General features: G+C 57.9%; 2 protein-coding genes across 4 annotated transcripts; one reads left to right on the forward strand and one right to left on the reverse strand.

The window, feature by feature from the left end:
- Nucleotides 1–14,646: 14,646 nt before the first annotated feature.
- Nucleotides 14,647–18,300, reverse strand: LOC310915842 (uncharacterized protein). Of its 2 annotated transcripts, none has more exons than XM_083872989.1 (2): nt 18,144–18,300; nt 14,647–15,499 (listed from the first exon to the last, which is right to left on the reverse strand). In XM_083872989.1, exon 2 carries the CDS (start codon nt 15,411–15,413, stop codon nt 14,811–14,813), a length of 603 nt encoding a protein of 200 aa, XP_083729115.1. In that variant the 5' UTR covers nt 15,414–15,499; nt 18,144–18,300; the 3' UTR covers nt 14,647–14,810. The 2 variants fall into 2 exon arrangements, with proteins under 2 accessions (XP_083729115.1, XP_083729114.1); XM_083872988.1 differs by lacking the exon at nt 18,144–18,300 and adding an exon at nt 16,013–16,156.
- Nucleotides 18,301–19,570: 1,270 nt separating this feature from the next.
- DNTTIP1 (deoxynucleotidyltransferase terminal interacting protein 1) lies at nt 19,571–24,051 on the forward strand (the record flags this gene model as incomplete). 2 transcript variants are annotated; one of them, XM_083873103.1, is made up of 13 exons in its annotated part: nt 19,571–19,657; nt 19,737–19,807; nt 19,915–20,011; nt 20,146–20,244; nt 20,723–20,791; nt 21,066–21,122; nt 21,371–21,429; nt 21,867–21,912; nt 22,379–22,437; nt 22,619–22,679; nt 22,993–23,064; nt 23,301–23,356; nt 23,724–24,051. In XM_083873103.1, the coding sequence occupies 13 exons, from the start codon at nt 19,571–19,573 to the stop codon at nt 23,860–23,862; spliced, it is 972 nt and encodes a 323-aa protein (XP_083729229.1). In that variant the 3' UTR covers nt 23,863–24,051. The 2 variants fall into 2 exon arrangements, with proteins under 2 accessions (XP_083729229.1, XP_083729230.1); XM_083873104.1 differs by lacking the exon at nt 22,993–23,064.
- Nucleotides 24,052–24,344: the final 293 nt, after the last annotated feature.

The following is a 24,344-nucleotide window of genomic DNA, read 5'->3' on the forward strand; positions in this document are numbered from 1 at the left end:
TAGAGAGGGAGTGACATCCAGCTACAGCAAGGATGGGGTGGTGCAACATGGGGGACAGCAGTGCCTGACCCCATCTGGCCTTCCCAGCCCCACAGGTCACGCTGACCCCAAAACAGGGCTTGTGCAGAGATAAGCAGGATGACTGGCGGGGCGCCGGTGGGTTCTGGGAACTGCCCCTCCTCCTGCCCCTCCTGCCCATAGCACAACCAGTTGCCACAGCAGGCAGCTCAGCTTCAGCTGCCCTGGCACTTCAGGCACCCCTGCCACAGACTTTTAACCAAGCCCCAGCTCAGCTCCAGACATGCACAGCATCCCTGGCAGCACCATGAGACCAGTTTTCCTCCTTCTGGGTCTCCTCATCCTCAGGGCAGAGCCGAGCATAATACCAGGGAAGGGCGGTGAGTACCAGGAGTCAAACCCGGCAGCTGCCAGGCACAGGCAGCCTGGGAGCAGCTCCTTGCATCCCGGACCCCGTGTCCCTGCTGTGTCCCTTCTGTCCCTGGCCAGCATATGCTGACAGGGACCATGTCCCAGCTGGCTGCAGCACCTGCACCACAGCCCTGCTGCCTGGGGGACCCTGCCCCCACCCCAGGGTGCAGGAACATGTGTGCCTGCCCTCAGCCCCGTGGGCACCCCCTGCACCCCATGGGCACAGCAACTGTCAGCTCCTAGTGGTACCAGCAGGGTCTGTGCTGCATCCAGGGCAGGACCCCTGCTGCCAGCCCCCCGCCATGGGACAATGCCTGGGGTGGTGGTGCCCAGCTGCGGCGTGGCTCTGCCCACACCGAGACCACAGCCGGTGCCTCTTTGTTTAAACCAAGCAGCTGCTGTTTGCAGTGAAACTCCGGCTGCGTCTGTTTGCAGCCCAAACACCGCCCGGCCCCGCCGCAGCCGGACGCGCTGTTGGCAGAGGCGGCTCCCCCAGCTGGCAGCAGGAGCCGGGCACAGGCGCCAGCTGAAGCTCGCCTGTACCAGAGGCAGGGCTGTCCCAAGTTTCCCAGCATGGCCAAGAGGAGCACAGGGCGCCAGGAGGAGGAGGAGGAGAAGGAAGAGGAGGAGACAGCGGAGTGAGGAGCGTGCTGCTTGCAGTGAGGATGCCCGCGGCAGCAGGATGCTCAGGAATAGGTCCTGACCTCCAGCTGGTGCTGGCCCGGTGCTGGCTTCACCCTGACAGGGCCAGTGACACTCCTTGTGGCACTTGTGAGGGCACACACGGGCCCATGCCACACTGCACCATGACATGTCATGCTACACTGTGTCACACTGTGCTGTGCCGTGCAGGTTTTGATGTGCCCAGCAGCCCCGGGCCATGACGCAGAGAACTCTCCAGCCCCTGGGCTGCAGTCCCTGCTCTGGTACCCTGGCCCCTGCAGAGACCCACATCCTGCTTCCCCAGGGATGAAGGATGAGGGGCTCTGGCACTGTCCTGACGTTGCCATCCCAACGCAGGGGACTCCCAGAAACCGGGGAGGTGTCCACGGGACTTCATGCGCTGCTTGCGCCTGGAGTCCCCACTCTGTGCCAGTGACTCCAGCTGCCCCGCTGGACTCAAGTGCTGCTACTGGGAGTGCCGGCTCCGCTGCATCCCCCCGGCAGAAGGTACGGCACACGGCGCTACAGCCGCTGAGTCCACGTCTGTCCCGGGGCAGCTGGCACCCCTCTCCTTGTCCCATTCCCTGTGCAGTCCCCATTGCTATGGAGCAGCTCCCTGTGTGCTGCTAGCAGCCTCCTGACCGCCGCTGGGATATGCGGATGGGATGGGACACAGGAAGGGATGCAGCCAGGGCAAGGCAGAGGGGTCTGGCCGGGGCAGGTTTCCTGGTGCTGCCCTAGGACACCGCAGTGCAGCCTCACCTCTCGGCCCCTCGGCGCTGCAGAGAAGCCCGGTGCCTGCCCGGCAGCAGCCCCCGAGGGGCTCACCGCCCCCTGCTCCTTCCCCTGCCTGGAGGACAAGGACTGCCTGGGAGCGCAGAAGTGCTGCCCGCTGGGCTGCGGCTCTGCCTGCTTGGAGCCGGCGCAGGGTAAGGACGCGGCGGGGATGGCTGGGAGCCTGGCTCACCCCGGGGACCCTGTGTGCCACAGTTGTCTCACTGACGCCCTGGCCCCTGGACAGGCAGCCCCTGACAGCTGCCGGGAAAACCTAGCTCCGGGATGTGGCCGCAGGCACCGGGAATGTGCGGGTCATGGCAGGAACCAGGGACCCCCGGGGCAGGCAGGGCGGCCAGTGGGGGGATGCTGAATCGTCACACCCCTTCTACCCTGTCAGACCAGCCCAAGCCCAGCCAGGGCCCCACGGTGCAGCCAGGACCATTCCGGGAGCGGTGCCGAGGCGACAGCGACTGCCCCGACGTGCAGAAATGCTGCAACAGCAGCTGCGGCCACCAGTGCCTGCCGGGAGCGCCGGGCGGTGAGGCAGGAGGGGACAGGATGGGCAGTGAGGCCGGGGACACGGCTCAGAGGCCGGGAGTGATGCCTGCGGTTGCGGCCACCACGGCACAGAGCTGTGGCACAAAACGGGACCCCTCACCCCATGTGTGCCAGTGCGGGCTCTGCCAGGGGTGGGGTGGGGACACACTGCACAGCCCCCAGGTGGGCACTGGGGTGGAGAGGGAAGGGGACAGTGCAACCCCCCTCTGGTGAGGCCGCCATCATGCTCTCATCCTGCTCCACCGTGCAGGGGACCCCAGCCCTGCCCCAGCGACTCAAAGGCCACTGCAGCACCGGTGGGGATGTCTCAAGGACGAGGACTGTCCCCCATCGCACGTGTGCTGTCACCAGCTGTGCAGCAGGCACTGTGGGGCAAACAGCCAAGGTGAGGGGGCTGGGAGCCACCCCAAAGGCCCCACGTGCCCTGGGCCCCACGGCTGTGCCTCCAGGCAGTGGCACTGCAGCCAGCCCACACTATACCTGCAGGGGAGGACGGATTCTGCCCAGTCCGTGCCGGGCTGTTCCCCAGTTACGACTGCAGAGCCTGGTGCTGGCACGATGGCGAGTGCCCCCGCGAGGAGAAGTGCTGCCTCCGTGGCTGCGACTATGTCTGCCTGCCCCCGTCCCAAGGTGCCAGATACGGGCAGGGGTGACCCCCAGCTCCAGGGACTTTGAGACTGGGTGGGGAAGACCCGCTGTTGCTGCCTGCACTCCCAGCCCCGCTCGCTCCTGCCCCCAGAGAAACCAGGCATTTGCCCGCTGGCTGAGGAGACTCCGCTGGCATCGTGTGGCACCCCCTGCACCAAGGACTGGCAGTGCCCGGGGGCTGAGAAGTGCTGCAATAGCAGCAGATGTGGCTACACGTGCTCAGCCCCAGAACCAGGTGAGGAGATGGTCACTAGAACAGTGAATGCTGTCAGAGCTCCCGGGCACAGGATGAGGGACAGGCAGGGTGCAGTCCCGGTGCAATCGTCAGGGGACCCCGAGGCTGCAGAAAAGGAGGTGCCTGCAATACAGGGTGGTCCTTCCTCCTGCTGTCTCTTCCTGCCCCTCCCAGACAAACCCGGCGAGTGCCCAAAGGTGAGGCCACAACACCCATGGCAGCCGTGCGCGGAGATGGACTCCTGCAGCCACGACAGGGACTGCTCCCGGCAGGAGAAGTGCTGCTTCTCTGGCTGCGCCATGCACTGCACCCGCCCTGCCCAAGGTGAGCGCGGCAGCCCGGCCACCAGCCCAGGGAAGCGATGTGAGAGCAGGGCTGGGACCTCCGCCCTCACCCGGGTCCCCTCCCCTGGCAGAGCACCCTGGGGAGTGCCCCCGGGCAGAGCCGTGCTGGGACACGCGGCGCCGGCGCGGGAGGCAGTGCCTGGATGACAGTGTGTGCCAGCGAGAGGAGAAGTGCTGTGACACCGGCTGTGGCTGGGAGTGCGTGGCCGTGCCCAGAGGTAGAGGGCACAGCCTGTTCGGGGGGAGCTTGCCCCAGCCCCCCACAAGGGCAGCCAGGTGACAGCAGCTTGGTGCCCTCGCAGACACCGAGGACAAAGCTGGTGGCCAGTGTGTGGAGGAGTGCCAGGCTGATTCACAGTGTCCCCGGGGACAGCGGTGCACCAGCAGTGGCTGTGACCACATCTGCATGGACATCCCTGGAGGTGAGAAGCCTGGCCTGCCAGCCAGGCCCTCCCGGGGACATGTGTGGCTGCCATGGAGTGCCCCATGGTGAGGTGCCCCAGGCCAAGTGTCTCCCAGCTCGGTGATTACTTTGCAGGCAGAATGGGAGTGTGCCCCATCCCCAGGGAGGAGGGCACGTGCATGGACCTGTGCAACTTCGACGAGGAGTGTCCCTGGGGCCACAAGTGCTGCAGTAACGGCTGTGGCCACGTCTGCACACCAGCCTCTCTGCAAGGTCAGCTCCTCACACCCGCCCAGACCTGCAGGGACAGAGCCCAGGTCCCCTTGGCACCAACCCCAGGGCATCCTGGCCCTTCATCCCCAATGAGGACCCCTCACCATGGAACCCTGAGCTGAGTCTGCCAAGGCAGTTGTACCTGTGGGGGTCTCACACCCTCCACAGATATGATCTATCCCCATCCTTCTTTCCATGCCTCCCCCTCTTTCTGTGCAAGTGATGGGCACACACAGCCTCAGCTTAGTCACCAGGTGACCATCCTCCCCTGCCCACAGAGCGTGACACTGTGGCTGTGCCCCGGCCCAGTGCTGAGCGGTGCTCGGAGGAGTGCGAGGCTGACTCACAGTGTCCCTGGGGACAGAGGTGCACCCGCACCTCCTGTGGCCGTGTCTGCATGGACACTCCTGGAGGTGAGGCACAGGAGACCCAGTGTTGCCCCAGGAGACAAGGGGTGTCTCAGCCAGGTGGTCCATGGCAGGGTGCTCTGCCCTGCAGGCAGAGGTGGAGTGTGCCCCATGTTTGGGGGTGGTGGGTCTTGCCTGGACCTGTGCAGCCTCGAGAAGTGTCCCTGGGGACACAAGTGCTGCAGCAATAGCTGTGGCCATGTCTGCATGCAGGTGCCTGGTGGTAAAGAGGCCTAAGGCCACCATAAGGGGGCCAGCACCAGGGCCAACACCAGGTCATGCAGGATACCAGCTGACCTGTACGAAGGGCACAACCCTTGGCATGGTCCCAGGCTCAGCATCACTGTGAGGCCAGTTCCCACTGCTGCCCCATTGCTCTGCTCCCAGCAGATGCATTTGCAGGGTGAGGGGACCTGAAGTGATGAGGAGTGGGATGGAGCTCTCATGGAGCTGGCCAGCATGGCTGCAAACACGGCCACTGGTCCCTCACTCCTGCAGTCTTGTTGCTCCCTAAAAGCACATCCTCCTTTTCAGATCCTGTGTGATAGGAGAGAGCTCCTCTGCAGCAGGAAGATGCCTTCATTAGGGGACATGGGACAGTCATGAGCCCCAGCTGGCCTGTTCCCTCCCCACCACCTCCAGCAATAAAGTGTGTGCTTGATTGCCCCCAGCTGTCCCATGTGGTCCTGGAGTGGCCTTGAAATCACCTGAGGCCTCTGGGGCCAGGAGGTTCAGCCAGAGTTGGTGACACAGGGCCAGTGAAGCAGTGCAGACACAGACATGGGTCAGGGCAGGCTGGGGACAGGCACCACCCCAGGCATCCATCAAGGCAGGAGCTGTTTCTCCTCCTTCAGTGGCTTCAGCTCCCAGTCAGGTCACGTTGGTGGCTTGAAGGCAGGGCTGGGCTGGGAGCCCATCTGTGGCAATGGAGCTGCAGGGTGGTGGCTGGGTGAGCCCTGCCATGCCATGCTGCTGGAGGCACCCACTGCCCAGTCCCCATGAGGGGGGAGTGCCCAGAGGGATGGGCACTGTCTGCTCCTGCCAGCACAGGCAGGAAGGACCAGACCCAGACGTGCTCATCCAGGGACCCGTCCTTGTATTGTCACAGTCCAAGGAGAGGGACAGGCTTCTTGGCTCAGGCACCACGCACAGGAGGGCGCATCCATGCTGGCATGGACACATGTCCCTGTCCTTAGGCCAGTGAGCATCCCAGGCAAGCCACAGTCCCCAGCATGGCCACCCTGACCCACAGCCCTCATTGCCACCAGCCCCATGGACTCCCTGTAGGGTCACTGTAATGGCCACCAGCAGCAGCTTCCCCAGGCAGGGGCTGGGCAGAAGCCACCACTTCCCAGGCCAGTCCTACCAGGCACCTGAAACTGAGAGATGGGGGCATCAGGAGAGGGGCCAGGAGCAGCTGCCATCTGTGGCCCACAGCCCACAGCACACTGCTAGTTGGTGATGTGGGAACAGGCCTGGAAGCACTCGCCCATGGTCTCAAAGTTGTTCATGTTGCCGCCGCAGCCGCCGTAGATGAACTCCTCACACCTCTGGCTGGAGGCATTGAAGAAGAAGCGGCGGAAGAGCGCCTTGCAGTTCCCACAGACTGAGGGCAGGTAGCAGAAGTCTGCATGATCCAAAGGGGGCAAGCTGAGCCAGGGCAGGGGGGGACACCATCACACTCAACACTCTCAGGCCCTCAGCTCTGCACAGTTCTGATTCCTTTTTACTGCCATACCCTTCGTGCCAGCACACAGCTCTGCACCCACCTGCCCACAGCCCCACACACCAGTAGCTTCCCCATAGCACCGTGTGGTGACCCCCAGGGTCTGCAAGACCCATCAAGAGCTCGGGAACACCCCAGGGACCTCCCTTCCCAGTTTGCTACCCCAAGTCAGCCAACACCCCTCTTGTCACCCACCCCTGTGAATGCCACGCTGCCACTCCAGAGCCGCAACACCACAGCACTGAGTCCTCACCCAACACTGGCTCCTGGCATGTGTGGCCACACTTGCTGGGACAGCACTTGGTGACTCCGTGGCAGTCAGCATCACTGGTGCAGTGCGAACAGGAGGCACCCATGTGGCAGGAGCCACAGTCTTTGTCCAGCAGGTCCTCCACCTGTGAGATGTGGTAGCAGTACCCAGGCTTTGCTGCAGGACACAATGACCAGGATGCTGATGAGAGGCAGCAGAGTGGGGGCCACAGCAGCCCCCAGTGCCCTGGGGTCAGACCCCAGGCTCCCACAGTCCCACACTTGTAGGCACCTGGCAGCATATGGGACAGTGGGAAACACTGGGCAACAGCAGCACAGAGCATCCCCATTCCCAGGCCATGACCCAGCCATACTCACCCATCCCCAGCTCCTGTCGTCCAGCTGTGTGTGGGGCCGGGCTGGATCTCTTGGCAAGGGGGAGCAGGGCAGCAAGAAGGAGAAGACAGCCAGGTGGTAGCTCCATGGTGCCCTGGATGGCCGGGTCTGGCCCCGGGTGTGGTGGGCTGGGATTTAAGGTGTGCAGGCGGGGCGGAGGGAGCAGGGCTGGTGCCTAAACCCAGCTAATTCCTGCCATGCAGGTAACAAGCCACACCCAGGCAGGGCCTGGTCTCTGTGGTGGCATCCCGGCCACAGCCCTAGAGCTGGGGGGACCGGTAGGACAGGACAGATGTCCCGGCACAGCCCTTGGGGAGCCCAGCTGGGTGGCAGCAGCATGCCCAGGTTGGGCTGGGGACAGCACCAGTGACTGCCACAGCGTCCTGTGACAAGCCTGTGTTGAGGACAGAGAGGGGAAGGTTGGCACTGGCCTCTCCATTGCTGGGGATCATGACAGTGCCATGCCAGCTCTGCACAGCCGTCAGCCAGGGAAGGGTTGGGCATGGCACGCTGCAGCAGCGCTCTCCCTGTGCTCCCCGTGGTGCAAGTCCTGGAGAAAGGCTGTGCCAGAGCTGTATCCCTTCATTGCTTTCTCCCATGCTCCCTCGTGTCTGTCAGAGAGCAAACCAGGCAGGATGGGCCCACGCACAGGGCTAAGCCCGTGGGTACCACCTCTCTGCCTACCATTGTGGCCATGGAAGGTACATCCCGCTGGACAGTGATGCTCCCATCCATTCCCACCCTCTGTCCCTTTGCCACCTCCTTCATCTCCCTCTCTCGGTTTGGGGCCGTCCCCTTCACCCGCCCCCCCTCCCGAAGAACGTCCTGTGCCCTCCGGCAGCCCCCTGCCCCCGGCAGCAGGTGGGGTCCAGCGGCTGCACCGTGCCTGGGTGGCCCCTGGGGCTGGGACACGGCTCGCAGCCGCCTCAGCTTCCAGGCGAGGGGCCGAGCCCACGGCAGTGCAGAGCCCCGGGCGCGGAGCCGGGAGGCACCCGCCGGCATCCGTGGGCAGGCGTGGGGTGAAACCTGCCAAAAGCAGGGAGAAACAGATTAAGATGTTCCCATTCAGCACGAATAATTGTCTTCCTAATTACTGCGGTAATTACCGTCCCAAGGGGGAAGCGCAGGGCGAGGGAAGCTCCGTGGGGAGGGGCCGGGAAAGTCGGAGTCGGGGTGGGGTTTGGAGGGCGGTGTCACCCCCCGCCCGCGCCCCTCGCCCACGCCCCACCGCGGCCTTTCCTGCCTCTCTGAAGGCCCAGGATGAGGCCCTGGCACTCCGGGACACGGTGACGTGGCCAGTCCTGAGCAGCGGTGGGAGCAAATCCCGAGGGACGTGCCGGAGGCGGGCGGGGGGTGCAGAGTCTGGGTGGGCAGTGGGAAAGTCCCTTGCGCAGGGACTTAGCGGCCACCCTCGGTGGCTACAGCGCCAAAATCCACCGGGGCTGAATTTTTCCTGCTGCCTCTCAGGGGAATCGCAGCGACGGGGTGATCACTGGACCGACCGACGGCGTCTTCCAGAGCAGCCCCGCCTGTCCCTGCGCCGGCAGTGACACCATGGCCAGGCTGGGACAGCACCGCGGGGAACGCGGGGATGGTCCCAGAGATGAGGAGGGGCTGCTCCCAGGCAGATGTTGAGGTTTCTCATGACAGAAAACCAGAGGAGGACCTGTGTCATACCCCCTTGTCCTGCCCTGACACCAGGGACCCGCAGGGTGAGCAGTGTTGGCAGCTGTGAGGGGAGAGCCCCCAGCCAGACCCTCTGCGGGTGAGCAGAGACCGGGGTGCCCAGGGGACACCCAGGAATGCGGCACCTCCCTGGAATGCGGCACCCAACAGGGACAGAGGCAGAGGCAGAGGCAGCCCTGTGCCACCGGGACGATGTTCCTGCCCAGGCCAGGGCACACGGCAGGAGCGGTGCCGGGGTCAGAGCGGGAGCACAGAGATGGTGTTGCACACACACGTGCCCACACCTGGCTCCACGTGCACACACACACGCACACACGTGCGGAGTGCCTGAGCCCTCCTGCCGCTCCCAGGGATGGGCACTCCCGGAAGGGACTGTCAGGGAAAGCCCCGGCAGCTCCCGTGCCGTCCTTGCGACACTGCACTGTCCAGTGCGGCCAATCCCATGGAAGGGGCAGAGGCAGCTCCGTGTGACGGCAATCTGAGCACCCCCTCTGCCTGCGGCAAGGACACGGCACTGGCTGCTCCTGCCCTGCGGTCCTGGCACCCAGACAGAGCCCCCACCCCCCTGTCCCCAGCAGCAGGACTCCATGGCCCTGGGCCTTTCCTGGTCTCCAGGTGTTGGGCCAGCTGGGCAGCGGCTGGCCAAGAGATGCAGGGCCGAGGGGCCGCTGGCAGCGTGGGGCTGTGGACCGTGTCCGGTCACAGGACGTCCCTCGGGAGCCAGCGATTGTTCCCAGAGGCAGAACAATGCCCGGAGAGCTGCCAGGGCATCACGGGCTGCTCCACAGCGCCCAGCCCGGGGAGCCTCCTCCACTGTTTCACCAGGCCAGCCCCAGCGGGGTCCCCCGGCCCTTTGCTGCTGCCTGCCCCGTACTTGTCTGCTGCAGAGGGAAGTTGCACTGACTGCTCTTGTGTTGCAGCACAGCGTGGCTCTCTTGAGGCTGCACAGAGCCCAGCACCAAGCAGCAGCGCCTTCCTGCCTCCCCCAAGGCTTGTCCAGCAGCAGCTGCCTGCGGGAGGGAGGGGATGGGAGGGTTCACGCTCGGATGGAGCGTGTCGGGTGCTGGGGCATGGGCCAGGTCATGGGCACCAACCTTCTGTCCCAGGAGGATTTAAACCCCTGCCTGTGCCCAGAGAGGTGACCCCACGCTGCCCATCCATGCCATGCGGCTGCTCTCGCTGCTCCTGCTCCTGGGGCTCTGCTGCCTCTGGGCCCGGCTGGTCTCCCCAGGTGAGTGTGGGTGGGCACGGGTGGGCACAGGTGAGCATAGGTGGATGTGGGAGCCAGTGGAACAGTGCTGCAGGAGGATGTGTGGCCACTGTGCCCATGGCTGGGAGTGCAGCATCCTACCTGTGCTGTCTCCCCTACATCTTTGCATGCTGCAGAAATGACCACCAAACCCCCCACAGCTCCCTGGGAGAGCTGTCTGGGGTCTCTGGAGCCCTCACCCCCAGGGTCTCACTGTGGGGCTGACAGATGTGCACAGTCATGTGCACAGAGTGAGGGCCTGAGCATGGATTCCTGTCTTTCCCAGACTTCACCTAGCCCCCACCTGGACCTGGACCAAGGACCCAGCCTGTGCAGCCAACCCTCACCAGACAGACAGACAACAGCTGGACAGATGGACAGCCAGCCATGGAGGGCTCCATCAGCTGCTGAATAATCACCCAGCCTCTTGACCCCAACCCAGCACCCTCAGCTCTGTGCTTACCAGAGGGGTCTCTGTGCCCCCCACCCCCCAGTAAACTCAGTCTGTGATGAACAATATCTGGCTCCTGCTGCATCTTTCTCCTGGTGGGCCCCCACCCATTTCTGAGAGACCTTCAGTCCCTGTGGGAGGGGTGGGGTCCCTATTCTCGTGGCTCCTGGTCAAGCTTTTGGAGAATGCTTGGGGAGCCTCAGGGAGCTGGGGCCACAGACCCTATGGGGAGGTTTCCTCTGGTCCAGAGATGCTCTGTGGGTCCTGGGTGGGTACATGCCTGGGGTTGTCTCTGGGGGTCTCCCACAGGGAACATGTTGTTGTGTAGGGGCCCTGCTGAGCCCACCCTGGGCAGGAGCAGCACCAGAGGGTTCCTGTGCAGTGACAGGGCCAGGGCAGCCACAATGCCCTGGCTGTGCCAGGCACTGATCAAGGACAGCTTGTCACACCCAGGCAGTGGCCAGTGTGGGGTTTATTAGGAAAGAGAAGGTCCTGCCCAAAACAGTCCTGGTGCCCAGGACCAGCTCTGGTAGAGTGAGGCAGAGGAAGAGGCCCCTGCACCCCCACACTGTGGGTTCTCCTCACTTCACACGGCCCTTGTATACCTTGTGGCACCAGTCAAGTGTAATCACTGTCACCAGTACCACCATCATCATCATCTCATCATCATTGTTAAAGAAATTTTTGACACCAGGCTCTCATCTCCATCAGATAGATTTATTGGCACACATCAGTCATGAAATCTGGTATCTTGAGCTGTAGCCTGAAAAGGAGGACCCCAAACAAAGAAATCTCTGGGCAATTATACCCTAATAATCTAAACTCCCCATTCCTCACATGACAGTCCAGATCAAGTGTATTGTTAGGCTCTGGGGTCTTCTCACTCCTCACTGTTTTGTTACCAAGTGGTTGCAACATAGTCATTTTCACACCCTCTGAGGTCAGTTTTGGTGGGGGCTTCACTCAGTTCTGTGGTCCATGTTACAATATGGTCCTTACAGTTTATACACCATGACCTATGGCCTGTCCACTCCAGCTACTCATTTTTAAGTAACATTTAACCCCTGGATTTCACCTACACAACACACCCAATAGGGTTCAGATAAAGTTCAATTTGCACCTAATAGGTCCAGCTCCTGATATCAAACAAGCACTCAGCTACTTTCAAATAATATAAAATTTTCAACAGTCATGACCACCAGTCATCATCACCATTCTCATCATCATCACCATCACTGTCACCATTATCATTGCCATCATCTACCTCCCTTTCACCATGGTCAGATCCAGATCCTTTCCCCCCTCAGGCTTCTTTGTCTTCCCCTTGATCTCTGGCTTCTCCCCTAGCACAGGTTCTCCCCAGCTGCCAGCTTTCCACCAGTCTCCAGCTTTGCTACAACCTCTAGCTTTTCCCTACTCACAGTCTTCCCTCAGTCTGGGGTGTCTTTCCCTTAATTTGGTTTCTTGTCAGGTGAATTACTATAAACATACAGTGAATGTTTACACCCTAGTGAGAGGTTATTAAAGGTATATTAACTCTTCTCAAGGAAATTCCAATTTGTTTTCTCCTCTAATAAGGGGGCTACAAAGGACACATTTTTCATACCCAGTGCTGCCATCCATGGGTGTGTGGCTGCAGAAATCCCATTTTGTGCTGCAGCAGAAGTTGGATTTTGTGGTACATTAGTGATTGTTGAATCAGGGAGTGCAGGTGCTGCACAGAGCACACACTGCAGCCTCCTGATTTTAGGGTTAGGGTTGGCATTTGATCCAAAGCACCATACCCTGCTGAACAGCAGACACCAGGTTTGGCCCTTCAGAACATCAAAACCCAAATGTTTTCATTATGATCTCTAACTACAAAGCAAGTGGCTGATATACACTTCATCACCTCATGCCAACACGTGCTTCTTGCCCAGGGGCCATGAATTAACCTGAGTGATTTGGCATTTGGCACTTGCTCTGTTTTACTCCTCCGCTATCTTTAACTCTTTGTTGTCCAGGTTGAACACCCAACAACATTCTATTGTGTTAAAATCGAATCTCGTCCTCCTGTGTCTGTTAAAAAATGCATTAATTTTTGATGAGGTCCAATAACATCAGAATGTCTGGACCATTATTATGTCTGCATTAATAGGATTTCACTTACCAGATTTCAGTCTGGCCTGGCTTACAGCCATAGTGCTCTTGCAAATCAGTCATCTAAATCAAATCAAATGGGGCCAGTTTGGAGTATAATTTCCCACTCTATCCCAAGGTCCACTGGTTTCTTCTGTTTCTATAATGAGCCTGGTTTCATATTCAGGGGGATTTGAAAGAAACAAAGAATCATCTTCTCCAGGTTCACGATGGTCAGGGCTACTCCAAATGTTTCCAATCTCATTCTTCAGGGGATAACAGTTAGTTTTCTAATCTATGCAATGCCAGGAGACAGGGAGTCCATATAAATATAACTTCAGTCTTTTCTTCTGACTTTTATTTTTTTCTTTTTCTTCCTGTAGCTTTTCTTCCTGTTTATGCAGCTTCTCAATTTTCGAAGACAATAATACAGCTTCTTTCCAACCTTCTATTTCTCTCTCAGATCTTGTTTCTCTCTGCTGTGGTTTTTCCTATCCTAACAGGCAGCTTCTATGCAGGTGTTTCATATCTTACAAAAAATTCCTTTGCTCTTTTCATCTTTTATACAGTCCCTGGTCACCTTTAGCTTTTCTTCCACAGCTTTCCAGTCATGCCAGTTTTCATCATGTGGAGCACAAATTTGAAAGAAAATAATTGAGCACATTGCTCTGCATCTTCCCTCAGCCTTGCCATGTTAGTAGCCCACAACACTAAATCTCCTGTAATCCCGGGTGAATGGATGTAAGTTTAAAAATCGTTGGCTGCCTATTGATAACAGTACTCACATAATTTGTCCATATTGGATTGGGGCACTTGCAGGTGAATAGCAGTGAGCATAGAAAGCAAGGCAACAGGAACACGAACAGACAGAGGAAAATCTTTTGCAGTGGGCTCACAGGGAGGAGCAGGGTCTGGGCTAGAATTTCCCTCAGGATATCATGTGCCAACCCCACTCCCGAGATGCTGCTTTTCCCAAGCTCAGTTAACCCATACACGTCAATAGTCCATCTGCCCTGTGTCCTGTAATCTATGTTGAAGGCAAATCAGAACAGTCTCTTTGAAACCCCCTGTGTGGGCCACACTTCTGCAGGTTTTGCCCCAGCACATCAAGTGATATATGGCCATTTCTCCTGGCATAATATCACTGTGGGCTTTAGAGATCATTTAGTAGTGCCAGCTATCTTCTCCCAGTTCTGCAGTACCTCAGCTAAGGCCATCCCCTTCTTTATGCCAGGTACATTGCTCATCTTTCCCAAAACCCACAAAACTCAAACTTGTAGAAGGCAGGACTTGAACCTCCTTTAGAGATTTGACACTCACTACTCAGTCCTTCCTTACTCCAGAGCTCCTGGGTGAAACCACCCACTGCTGCAAATTTGGATACCTGGTGTGTTGGGAAAGATGAGACAGGAAAAGCTTACAGATATGATTGCTTGGAAAGAGATTCTAAAAATATAAAACCTGTGAGTGAAATAGAAATGAAAGCCAGCTTTAAGATGTAATCACGGCAGGCAGGAAGACGGCGATTAACTGGAGATGGGTTGAGTGATAGCAAACAAAGGGACACCGAGGGACCCAAGGGTGTAGCCCCACCAAGGTATCAGGGAAAAGGTAGATAAGAAAGTAGCCTTTAGAATTTAGAATACAGAGTGATATGGTAATATAGCAGTTCTCACAGGCTGTATGCAAAGTCTGTAGGTTTTGTATCGCACCTCACGGCTGGTTGGTCACTGTAAGTTAGAATATTCAACACAAAAGGAGATATAATGTATCGTAACAGGGACCTAGCACTCTTACCCTCTTACCCTCTTGCTCTCTCTCTCTCCCCCTCTCTTTGGGGCACCCCTTCAGCCGAGGCTGGTGGCTGAAGGCAAGGCCTTTTTACCCACGACCCTTGCAATAAAACCACGTGTTCCTAGAGCATCTCAGGTCTCCAGAGTTCCCTCTCCCTGCCATCAATGGATGCTCCTACAGTCTGGCACCCCCCTACACTGGTGCTTAGAAGAAAGCAGGCAGGTAACCAAGTGCCCCATGTGGGCTGCGAAGCTGTTAAAGAAATTTTTGACACTAAGCTCTCATGTTCACTAGATACATTTATTGGCACAGATCAATCATGAAATCAGGTAGCCTGAGCTGGGTGCCACAAAAGAGGAACTCCAAAATCTCTGAAAATCCCAGGGCAATTACACCTTTACAATCTAAAATCTCCACCCCCCATAATCACCACCATTTTCATTGCTATTGTAGTAATCATATTCACTGTCATTGGAGTCACTATCTTCGCTGCTATAGGAACTGTCACTGTTGGTATCATCATCACCATCCTCAATGCTATTGTAATTTTCATCACTGATTCCATCATAGCTATCTTCATTGCCATCACTGCCATCATCACCATCTTCATTGCTATTGGAATTTTCATCGTTGATACCATCATCACCATCATCATTGCCATCATCACCACCATCATTGCCATCATCACGATTATCACCATCATTGCCACCACCACTGTCATTGTCACCATTATCATTGTCCTTGCCATCAGAAAGGTCTTTTTTATTACCATCTTCACTGCTCTTGGAGTTGTCACCATGGACACCATCATCACCCTCATCATCACCGTCATCACTGTCATCACCATGATCACGGTTATTGCAATTACAAAGGTGATTTTTATCACCACCATAGTCATTAGCACTGTTGCCATTATCACCAGTTTCGCTGCTATTGGAGTCACCAGTTCCATGGCTATTGGAGCTGTTGTCATTGTCACCATTACTACGATCATTGTCAGACACCATGCTGGACTCTTTCCCAGGCTCAAGGCTCAGGGCTCTTTCCAGATGCCCTGGTGGCGGCCACCCAGCTGGAGCTGCTCCATGGAACTCTGCAGAAGAGCAGAAAGCAGCAGCATCAGCCCCAGCAGGCTGCCCTCCCACCCACTGCTCCCACTCAGCAGCCCAGTTTACCACGATGCTGTGCTGCCTTCTCCTCTGCAGCTTTTCCTGGTGGGTTTTCAGGGCTCTGCCTGACCCTTGCTGCCCTCAAGACTGAGGTGACACAGCCCAAGGCCATGCTGGTGTCTCCCAGCTCATGGCAGTGTCGTGGTGGGGCTGCTGCCTGTGGAGCCCTCCTGGGCACTTCTGCCCTGGGGCCAGCAGCCACACATGGCTCTGGCTGTGCTGGGGAGTCATGGAGAGATAGCATTGTGCCACAGCTCACTGTGACACTGTGGTGAGCCCCACATCGCCAGGCTCGTCCCACCCCACTCCCACCACAGCTCCCCTGGCACTCACAAGGCAGCAACCTGGCACCTGCCAGCACCTGCAAAACACCTGTGATTCTATGAAAATATGGAAAAAAATATTCTTAAATATTCTTCCCACCCACCCATACTTGCCTGCAATGGGTGCTGCCTGCAGCTGCACCCACAGGGTGATGAGCCCCAGCAGGAGGATGCTCCGTGCCATGCTGATGAAGTCTGTATGCAGGGCTGTGCCAACTGGCAGTTTAAAGTGCCTCGCAGGCAGCCGGGGCCCAGGAATGGGAGGAGGCAGCTCACAAGTGACTTCAGGAACCTCCCAGAATTGCCTCTAATTCTGTTTACCAAAGAGCCACTCCAACTCCACCCACAGCCAAGGCAGGAGCAGGATCCAGACTTGGTGGTGCTCCAAGGGGGACAGACTGGAGGTCAGAAGGGGAAATGAGGACTGCACAAAGGCAGATTCTTCACTGCTGTGCTCAGCTGGAATCCCTACGATGACCTTTATCAACAGCAGTGACCCCAGTGCTGGGCTCTGCCCCAGTGCTGGACTCTGCTGCAGGCAGGAGCCTGTCCTGGCCCTGCCATCCCGGATGGAACAGGAACAGGGCAAGAGCACCTGGCAGCAGCACCAGGAGCTCTCTCCTTCCACATGCAAAATGCCCTTAATTCAAGGCTACTGTTTCACACACGAGACTCTTTGCAGATTTTTGTAGGTCAAATATTCAAGGCTTCTTTTGAGCACCTGTCTCTGAACCATCCCATTCCCAAGCAGAGTGCTCCAGCTTTTTCAGTGTTCCTATTGTCAGTTGCCAGGTTTAGGCACATGAATGAGCTCAAAGTCTCCTGAGCAAGTTAATACTGTCCCCCAGCTCCATAGTCCTCATGCTTCGTGGCTTCCCCAGGACCCCCCTTATCACAGGACAGCCCAAGCAGTTCAGCACACTCTGGGCAAAGAGAGCTCAGTGTGTCTTTCCCCCCAGACCAACCAGACTCCATCAACATGGAGTCTATTTAATTATTTAACTGTATTTAATTATTTCTTTCTGAATTACACACAAACCGATGTGTAATCAATAGGATAGGAAAACTGTAGAACTGGTCTACCCAGGACACATGAGCACCAAGCACAAATGGGTTGGAGTTTCTGGATAATAGACAAAGTTTCAATTTGCAACGGTGGGATGAGTGAAATTAATTGGTTTGAGATTGACATTACTACAACTCTAAGCTGGAACTTGACAGGAGCACTGGAAATGCACAGTCATGCTCAAAGAGCTTTCCATCAACATCACATCAAGACAATGTAGGGACAGTGCAAGGGAAGGAGCACAGCTCTGCACAAATCTCCACAAATGTGTGTGGGAAGACGGCTCACGGCCCTTAAATGCTTAAGTACAGGGTTATCCTCCTCCTGCTGTGACTCAAGATGGATGCAAACCATCCCCAACCTCCACCACCTCCACAAACCACCCGTGTCCACCCGAGACCTGGTGCTCACACCTCACGGCTGCCCTGGCAGAACCTGACAGCCCGGTGCTTATTGCACGTTTTTGTGGCTGTTAATCACCACCCAGCAGGACACTGTGGAGCAGGCAGTGCTGGCCACCCGGTGTCAGCAGTGCCAACTCCCTTCCACGCACCCGACAAACCATCTGGAACAACCTGAGGGATGGCAGGGCTCCTTCCAACCTCAGGAGTGCCACAACGGAGAGCTCAGCACTGCTGTTGTCCCCATGCCTGCCTGGTGGTTCTTCTTTTTGGGAACAACACCAGAATTTTGGCACATTTCTGTTTTAGCAGACCATAATCCTGGATAACATTTAGGGAACTAATGGAGGTGTCACAAGCAAATTGCTCTTTTTTAAGAGCAATTTGAAATAAAGAAAGAAAATAAGAAATAAACACCTGAGGATACTGAAGGTCAGAGGGACTTGTCCAAAGTCTCCCTGAGAATCAAACAGGAACATGGGTAACCTCAGCTGTGAACCAGGTGTTCATGACTGGCAGACACGCACCTACCACACAGATCCACGGAAAAATTACCACTAAAACCCAGGGCCTGGAGGAGACTCAAATGAGGATTTAAGTCTTCTTGTTAATTGGAAAGCTTTCCCAAAGATCTGATCTCAGCCTCACTTGATTCAAATAAACACAAGTGACAACCTGTCCATCAAGGTGGGTACAGAGCACAAGCCAGTCTCACGGATTAATCTCACAGATACTTAAGTACTTAAGTACTTGATAACTCAAGTATCACTCTCCTCACCTTTCCCTAGGGGTTCTTACAGCCACAGTTATTCTTCCTCTCCTCTGGGCAATGTCCAGTTTCCGTTGCTGACAACTTGGAGCAACCAAAATAAGCACACAAGCTGGTGATAATGAAGTTATGTCGATGTTGATGGTGACTTGGTTGGCCCCACATCCGCCACTGGGTTTGTGTAACAGCCCAAAGGTCACTCTAGGCTGCTGCAGCTCTGGGCAAAGCAGCAAGAAGGGGACAAAGGCAGGAGCTTCTTCCAGCACATCAGCCCATGAGTCAGCAGACTCTGCTCCCACAGCCACTCCAGGTTTCCGTGGGAGCCCAGTGTGGTCACTGCTGAGCCAACAGCTACAGCAGAAGAGTCACACTGAGGGGACACAGCCACAGGCTGCAGTGACAGGTGCTGAGAGACACCAGCACATCCTCTGGAGGCACCAACACAGCCCTCCCAGCACTGTTCACAGAACCACAGAATGATTTAGGTTGGAAAAGACCTCTGAGATCATCGACTTCAACCTTTGACTGATCACCACCTTATCAATTAGATCATGGCTCCAAGTGCCACATGCATTCATTCTTTGAACACAAATGAAACGAGACAGAGCATCTGGCAAAGCTGGTGGGAAGGAGATCCCACTTTCTCCCGGTGCACAGCTCAGGGCTGCCCCACTGGCACACAGGATAGGGACAGCACTTGGAGGTGGCTGCTGGAGCACAGCCCTGCTCTGCACAGCCAGACCCACCCTGAGCTCTGCCAAATCCCCTGTGCTCGGTTTCTCCCACTGAATCATCTCGGAATGAGGAAGAATGCTACCAGCAAAACAGTAAATGTTTTATCAATGCAAATTGTTATCCAGCTGATTCAACAGAAAAGCTTCTCTTTGACCACAACATGGGGTGAGATTAGTAGAAAACCACAGGAAAGTTGTTTTGAGTATTCTGCACACATTAGACAAGATGAGGAAATGCTGTTTTGGGGTGTTTGCTCATACAAGCAATTCCGGAAATATGAATTATACGAGGAAACACAGAGATCATGGAAGTTTATACAAAGAACACACAGACATGGAAAGACTGTCATCCACACTCCAGCTGCAGGTACTCGGGTCTCAGGCCCAGAGGCCACTCGTGTCCAGCTTCACCCGCGGCAGGTCCCCCCTGGGCGGGACAGGGCGAGTTTCAGTCTCTGGCACTGAGGAGGCCCTGCCTCGGCCCCGGGACTGCTCATCACCCGTGGGGGACACCGGGGGGCTGCGGCAGCACCTTCGGGGCGGGCAGGGAGCCGGCCCAGGCCCCCCGAGCCCACACCCGGTGTCCCCAGGCCTGGCCGGGCACGGTTGCCCCGGCAGCGCGTCACATCCGGCGGGGCCCGATGATGCGGCCGCGGGATCCCCGCGCATCCGGTGTCTCGCCCCGCGGCCGGGAGCGGGGCCATGGGCGCCGCCCGCGATGCCGAGCAGCAGCCGGGACCGCCGGGCGAGGAGGGCCCGGGCGAGGCCGAGGAGCAGCTGGTCAGCACGGTGAGGAGGGGCCGGGCCGGGCAGGGCAGGGCGGGCAGCGGGCGGCGGCGGGGCCCAGGCTGACGCGTGTGTCCCGCAGAGCCCCTGGAACATCATGATCAAGCACCGGCAGGTGCAGCGGCGCGGGCGGCGCTCCCAGATGACCACCAGGTACGGCGGGGCCGGGATGGGCACTGCGGGGAGGGGGGAGCGGGTCAGACCGGGCCGGGGCAGGGGCAGGGGGTCCCACGCCCCCTCCTTGACCCCTCCGCCCGCAGCTTCACGGACCCCAGCGTGTCCATGGACCTGCTGCGCGCCGTGCTGCAGCCCAGCATCAACGAGGAGATCCGGGCCATCTTCAACAAGTACATGAAGGTGAGAATGGGCAGGGGTGGGCAGCAGCAGGTGCACGGGGACAGCTCGGCTGCCACCGAGGTCATTGTCCCTCTCTGTGGGAGCTGAGCTGACACTGCACAGCCTGTCACCTCCTCCTGTCTTTTCCCCTCCAGTTCTTCCAGACAGCAGCGATCAACGTGCGCGATAACGTTGGGGAGGAGGTGGACCCAGAGCAGCTCATCCAGGAGACCTGTAGGAGCTGCCTGGAGCAGGTGGGTGCTGGTGAGGTGTTTCTTGGGTGCCCAGCCAAGCAAAGCAGCCTAGATAGGATGTGTCCCTCTTAACAGCTTTGCTGTCACCATTAGGGGACATTTACAGCCCTTGTGTGACTGCTGTGTTGGGATTGATTCTTACTGGGAAGAAGGGAGCAGGGCTGGGCAGCTCATGCTGCTTCTTCTCACTGCTGCTGTAGGAACATGGCACACTGCTGGAGCCCCACAGAAACTGCCCCCCAGCACCTGTCAGAAGGTCCTGGCAGGGTAGGGCAGGATTTTTTCCTTTCACTTCTTTGCCAGAATTTATCATGCTCAGATTGTGCACTTGCATCTGGCTGTCTGTGGAAGCATGGCCTGGTAGCACTCCAAAAGCAAAGCTGTTGCAGGGCTTTTAGGTAGATACGTAGAACTGGGGGTTGCTTATGGAGCCCTCTCTGAACCCAGAATCCATGGAACCTTCTTTGTCTCCCTGCAGGCCAAACTGTTGTTCTCCGATGGCAAAAAGGTGATTCCCAGGTTGCCCCATGAACAGGCAGTGCCAAAGGTAATTGCTGTGATTGTACACAGAGGTCGAAATGACTTGTGAGAGCTGTGAGAAGAGTTGGGGTCACTTTGTTCTCTGGCTCTTCTTGGCTGCCAGTGCAGTAGTGCAAAGGCAGAGTGGGGGATGTTTGGCCTGAAGGGAATACAGGGCGAGGAGAATCTCAGGTGCTGCTTGTTGCAGTTCAGTGCTGCTCATGGAGGTGGGCTGGGGTCATTGTTTACCTGGCCAGGAAGGGGGAAGAGCCCTGCTCATCCTACTGCCCTTCCTCCTCCAGCGTGCCCGACAGATGGATGAGGAGGTGAACCGTCGAGGGAGCCCCGTTCCAAAAAAGGTAGGATGGTTTTTCCCACAAGAGATTTTATGTTTTGGGAAGCCTGGCCCTCATTCCTGATCATTCCCACAGTGTGAGTGCAAGGAGGTGTACAGGCAGTGTTTTTGAGGGGTTGGAGGTGCTCACTCTGGTGGCAGGCAGTGTTTTTGCCTGTGACAAAAGAAGCAGCTTCCCTGGGAGAGGGAGGGTTGCTGAGAGGGTTCCCTCAGCCAGCACAGCTGAGTCACAAAAGGGTTTCTTCCATGCAGAGGAAGGGGCGGCCTCCAGGACAGAGCCTGTCAAATGACCGTGGGGTCTCAGGCATGGCGTGAGTACAAACCCTGAGCCCCTGTTTTGGGAGGGCAGGGGGAATGAGGCTGCCTGTGGGGAGAACAGAAACCCCACAGACTCCTCTCCCGCAGAGAGGTGATGAGAGTTCTTCTGGGTGTGGGCAGAAGCAGGGTTAGGTTGAGGTTATTCCCCTCATGAGGCAAAGACCTTCAAAGAAGGGGTTTTAAACAAGACCAAAGGGATGAAAAGGTCCAGATGGACCATCTAGAGTGAGTGCTGAGACACGGGGGGTGGTGGGATCTGGGCAGCCAGGAGAGGAGAATGTGCAGCAAAGCTGAAGGTCCAAAGTTGGGCACTGTGGGGGAATGGAGGGTGTGAAAAAGGGTGGAAGGGCTTGGGCTCTGTCCCTGCTGCTGGTGGTGACTAAGCTGATCCCACTGGGACTCATTCTTACTGTGTTTTCCTTCCCCTCAGGTGGAAGCTCAAAGTCTCTGAGCCTGTGAAAAGGGATGGACCAAAGGTATTAGCTGTCCGACACTGCTGGGCTCCCTCTCTCCTCCCCTTTGCTCCCACCAGCAGAGCCCTGCAGCTGCAGGAGCTCAGGATAGCACGGGCTGTGCTCTGCCATGACGGGGCCCTGGGCAGGGGTGGAGCAAGAAGAGGAAGCGAAGTGCCCGGAGGCCTTTGCTGGTCTCCCCAGGCACCATAGCCTCTAGCCCTGCAGTGTGGTGCTGCTGAGGGGGACCTGAGGAGACCAGGAGTAGCCAGGAGAATCCCACACGTGTTTCCCACAAGGGAACCTGCTTAGATCAGTCCAGACAGAATGTCATATCCCTCCCCTGCGGAAGGCTGGAGGTCTGTGGCCAGCTCCCTCCCTCCCAGTCTGGAGGAAGCTCCAAGGTTCCCTGTCAGAGAGCCAAGGCTTGTGGACCATGGCCAGCAGCAACTTCATTTCTAATGTTGCCCCTTTTCCAATTGCTCTGTAGTGGGATCCATCCCGACTGACTGAAACCACAACCTTTGTGCTGGGATCTCGAGCAAACAAGTAAGGAACGGCCCTGTCGATGGAGGGTGGTGTCCCCAGGCAGGAGCCCGTGACACTCCTCCCGTCACTTCGCTTCTCTGCCTCAAAAGCAGTAGGAAGGGCTTGGGGAGGAGAGGGGTGTCCCTGTGCCACCACAGCTGCCCTCCCCACAACCCTAACACCCCTCATGTTCCTATTGCAGAGCTCTCGGGATGGGAGGAACAAGAGGGCGACTCTACATCAAGCATCCCCACCTCTTTAAGGTCAGGTGCCACAGCCGGATGGTTTCCCATGGGAATTTGGAGTGTGTGCTTCATCTCCCTTGTTTACTTCCTCCCCCATGCCCTTGTTTGTTATTTTAGAGCACTTTCCCAAGGTCCGGCTAGCACACAGAACACGAGCCAACAGTGTTGCCTGCCTGCCAAGGCGGTGGGTTTGCCAGAGCCAGGGCTGAGGCTGGAGCAGGGCAGGCGGAGCGGGGGGCAGAGCAGAGCAGGGCACAGCATCCTGCAGGAGGGGCTTCTAGGGCAGGGTCTGTCGCCCGTTCTCAGCTCGGTCCTTGCTGCTTTATTGCAGTACGCGGCCGACCCGCAGGATAAGCACTGGCTGACAGAGCAGCAGCACATGAGGGCCATTGGGGGCAAGATGGTGAGTACGGCCGGGCACAGGGCCCGACGGGCGGAGGAGCCGCGGGCCAGGTGGCGTTGGCAGGAGGATAGGCAGGGCGTGGGGACATGGCGCTGCCCAGGGCCATCCCCTGCCCACAGGACTGAGGTGTGGGCCAGGAGGCACAGCTGGCTCCCGTGGGGACAGGGGTGGCTGGGGGGTGTGGCCATGCCCTCCCCTTGCAGGCACCCTGAGGTGTCTCCCACCTTATGCCACAGGCCTACCTCCTCATTGAAGAGGACATTCGGGATTTGGCTGCCAGTGAGGATTACAGGTGAGGACCGGAGCAGAACTCTGAAAGTGTTGCTGTGCCTGGGGCTGCTTCCCTGGGGGACCCCCACCATGGCCCTGCTCACTGCTGCATTGCAGGGGCATCCTGTGCCAGAGGGACTCTCTCCATGATAGTTGGGGGACTCGGTTATGGTTGGGGTTTGGTGCCCAGGGGGCCATGTTTGGCAACTAAGATTTGGACTTGGCATTGGTTGGGGGTTCATGGTAGGTTTGGGCTCAGTGCTGATTTGAGACCCATGGTGTGCGTTTGGTGGGTCTGGGCTTTGTACTGATGGGTACTAGGGGACATGGTGAGTTTGGGGTCCAGTGGGTGCTGGAAGTCCCTCCATCTCATCCTCCTTCCTCCCCAGGGATTCTGTTGATCTGCGGCTGGAAGAGCTGAAGCCCTTCATCCCACCAGCCTGGATGACTGAGAAGATGCAGAAGCACATGGAGACGCTTCGCCGCGGGGGGGACGTGCCCCCCCCCGAGGATCCCCCTGAGCCTTGATACCCCAAATAAAGCCGCTTCGTTCCCACCTCGCCGCCTCCTGGGGACCGGGGCCGGGCTGTCTGGCCATTTAAGGCCCTGCGGGACCCGCGGTTCCGCCCCTCGCGGGGCACTGACCAATCACAGCGCTGTGCGTCAGTGGCCGGCGGTCAATCAGCAGCCGCTGGCCGTTACCGTGGGAGCTGCATCCTGGGCGGGCGATGATTGGCCGGCTCGAACGGGGCTGTGCGCTGATTGGCGGAGGGCCGCACGCGGAAACATTCAAACGGGGCGCGGGCCCAGGCGGGGCGGGCGGAGCGGAGAGTCCGCGATCGGGGCTGGACCGGGCCGCTCCTGCACCGGAGAGGGACCGAGACCGAGCTGTTCGTGTACAGAACAAGGGGTCGGGACCGAGCTGCTCCTGAACCGGAGAGCATCTGGAACGGGGACTGGGATCGGAGTGCCGGCGCACGGGAGAGCCCCACGCACCGCCGTTCGGCACC

This window comes from Zosterops lateralis (assembly GCF_965231275.1).
Source record: "Zosterops lateralis genome assembly, chromosome: 16".
Taxonomy (NCBI): Eukaryota; Metazoa; Chordata; class Aves; order Passeriformes; family Zosteropidae; genus Zosterops; species Zosterops lateralis.

Excerpts from the sequence above, each read along its gene's own strand:
- LOC310915842 (XM_083872988.1), bottom strand. The coding sequence starts at position 16,082 with ATGGCACGGAGCATCCTCCTGCTGGGGCTCATCACCCTGTGGGTGCAG. Across the intron at positions 15,500-16,012 it reads GCAGGCAGCACCCATTGCAG|AGTTCCATGGAGCAGCTCCA; the intron begins GCAAGTATGGGT and ends GCTCTTCTGCAG.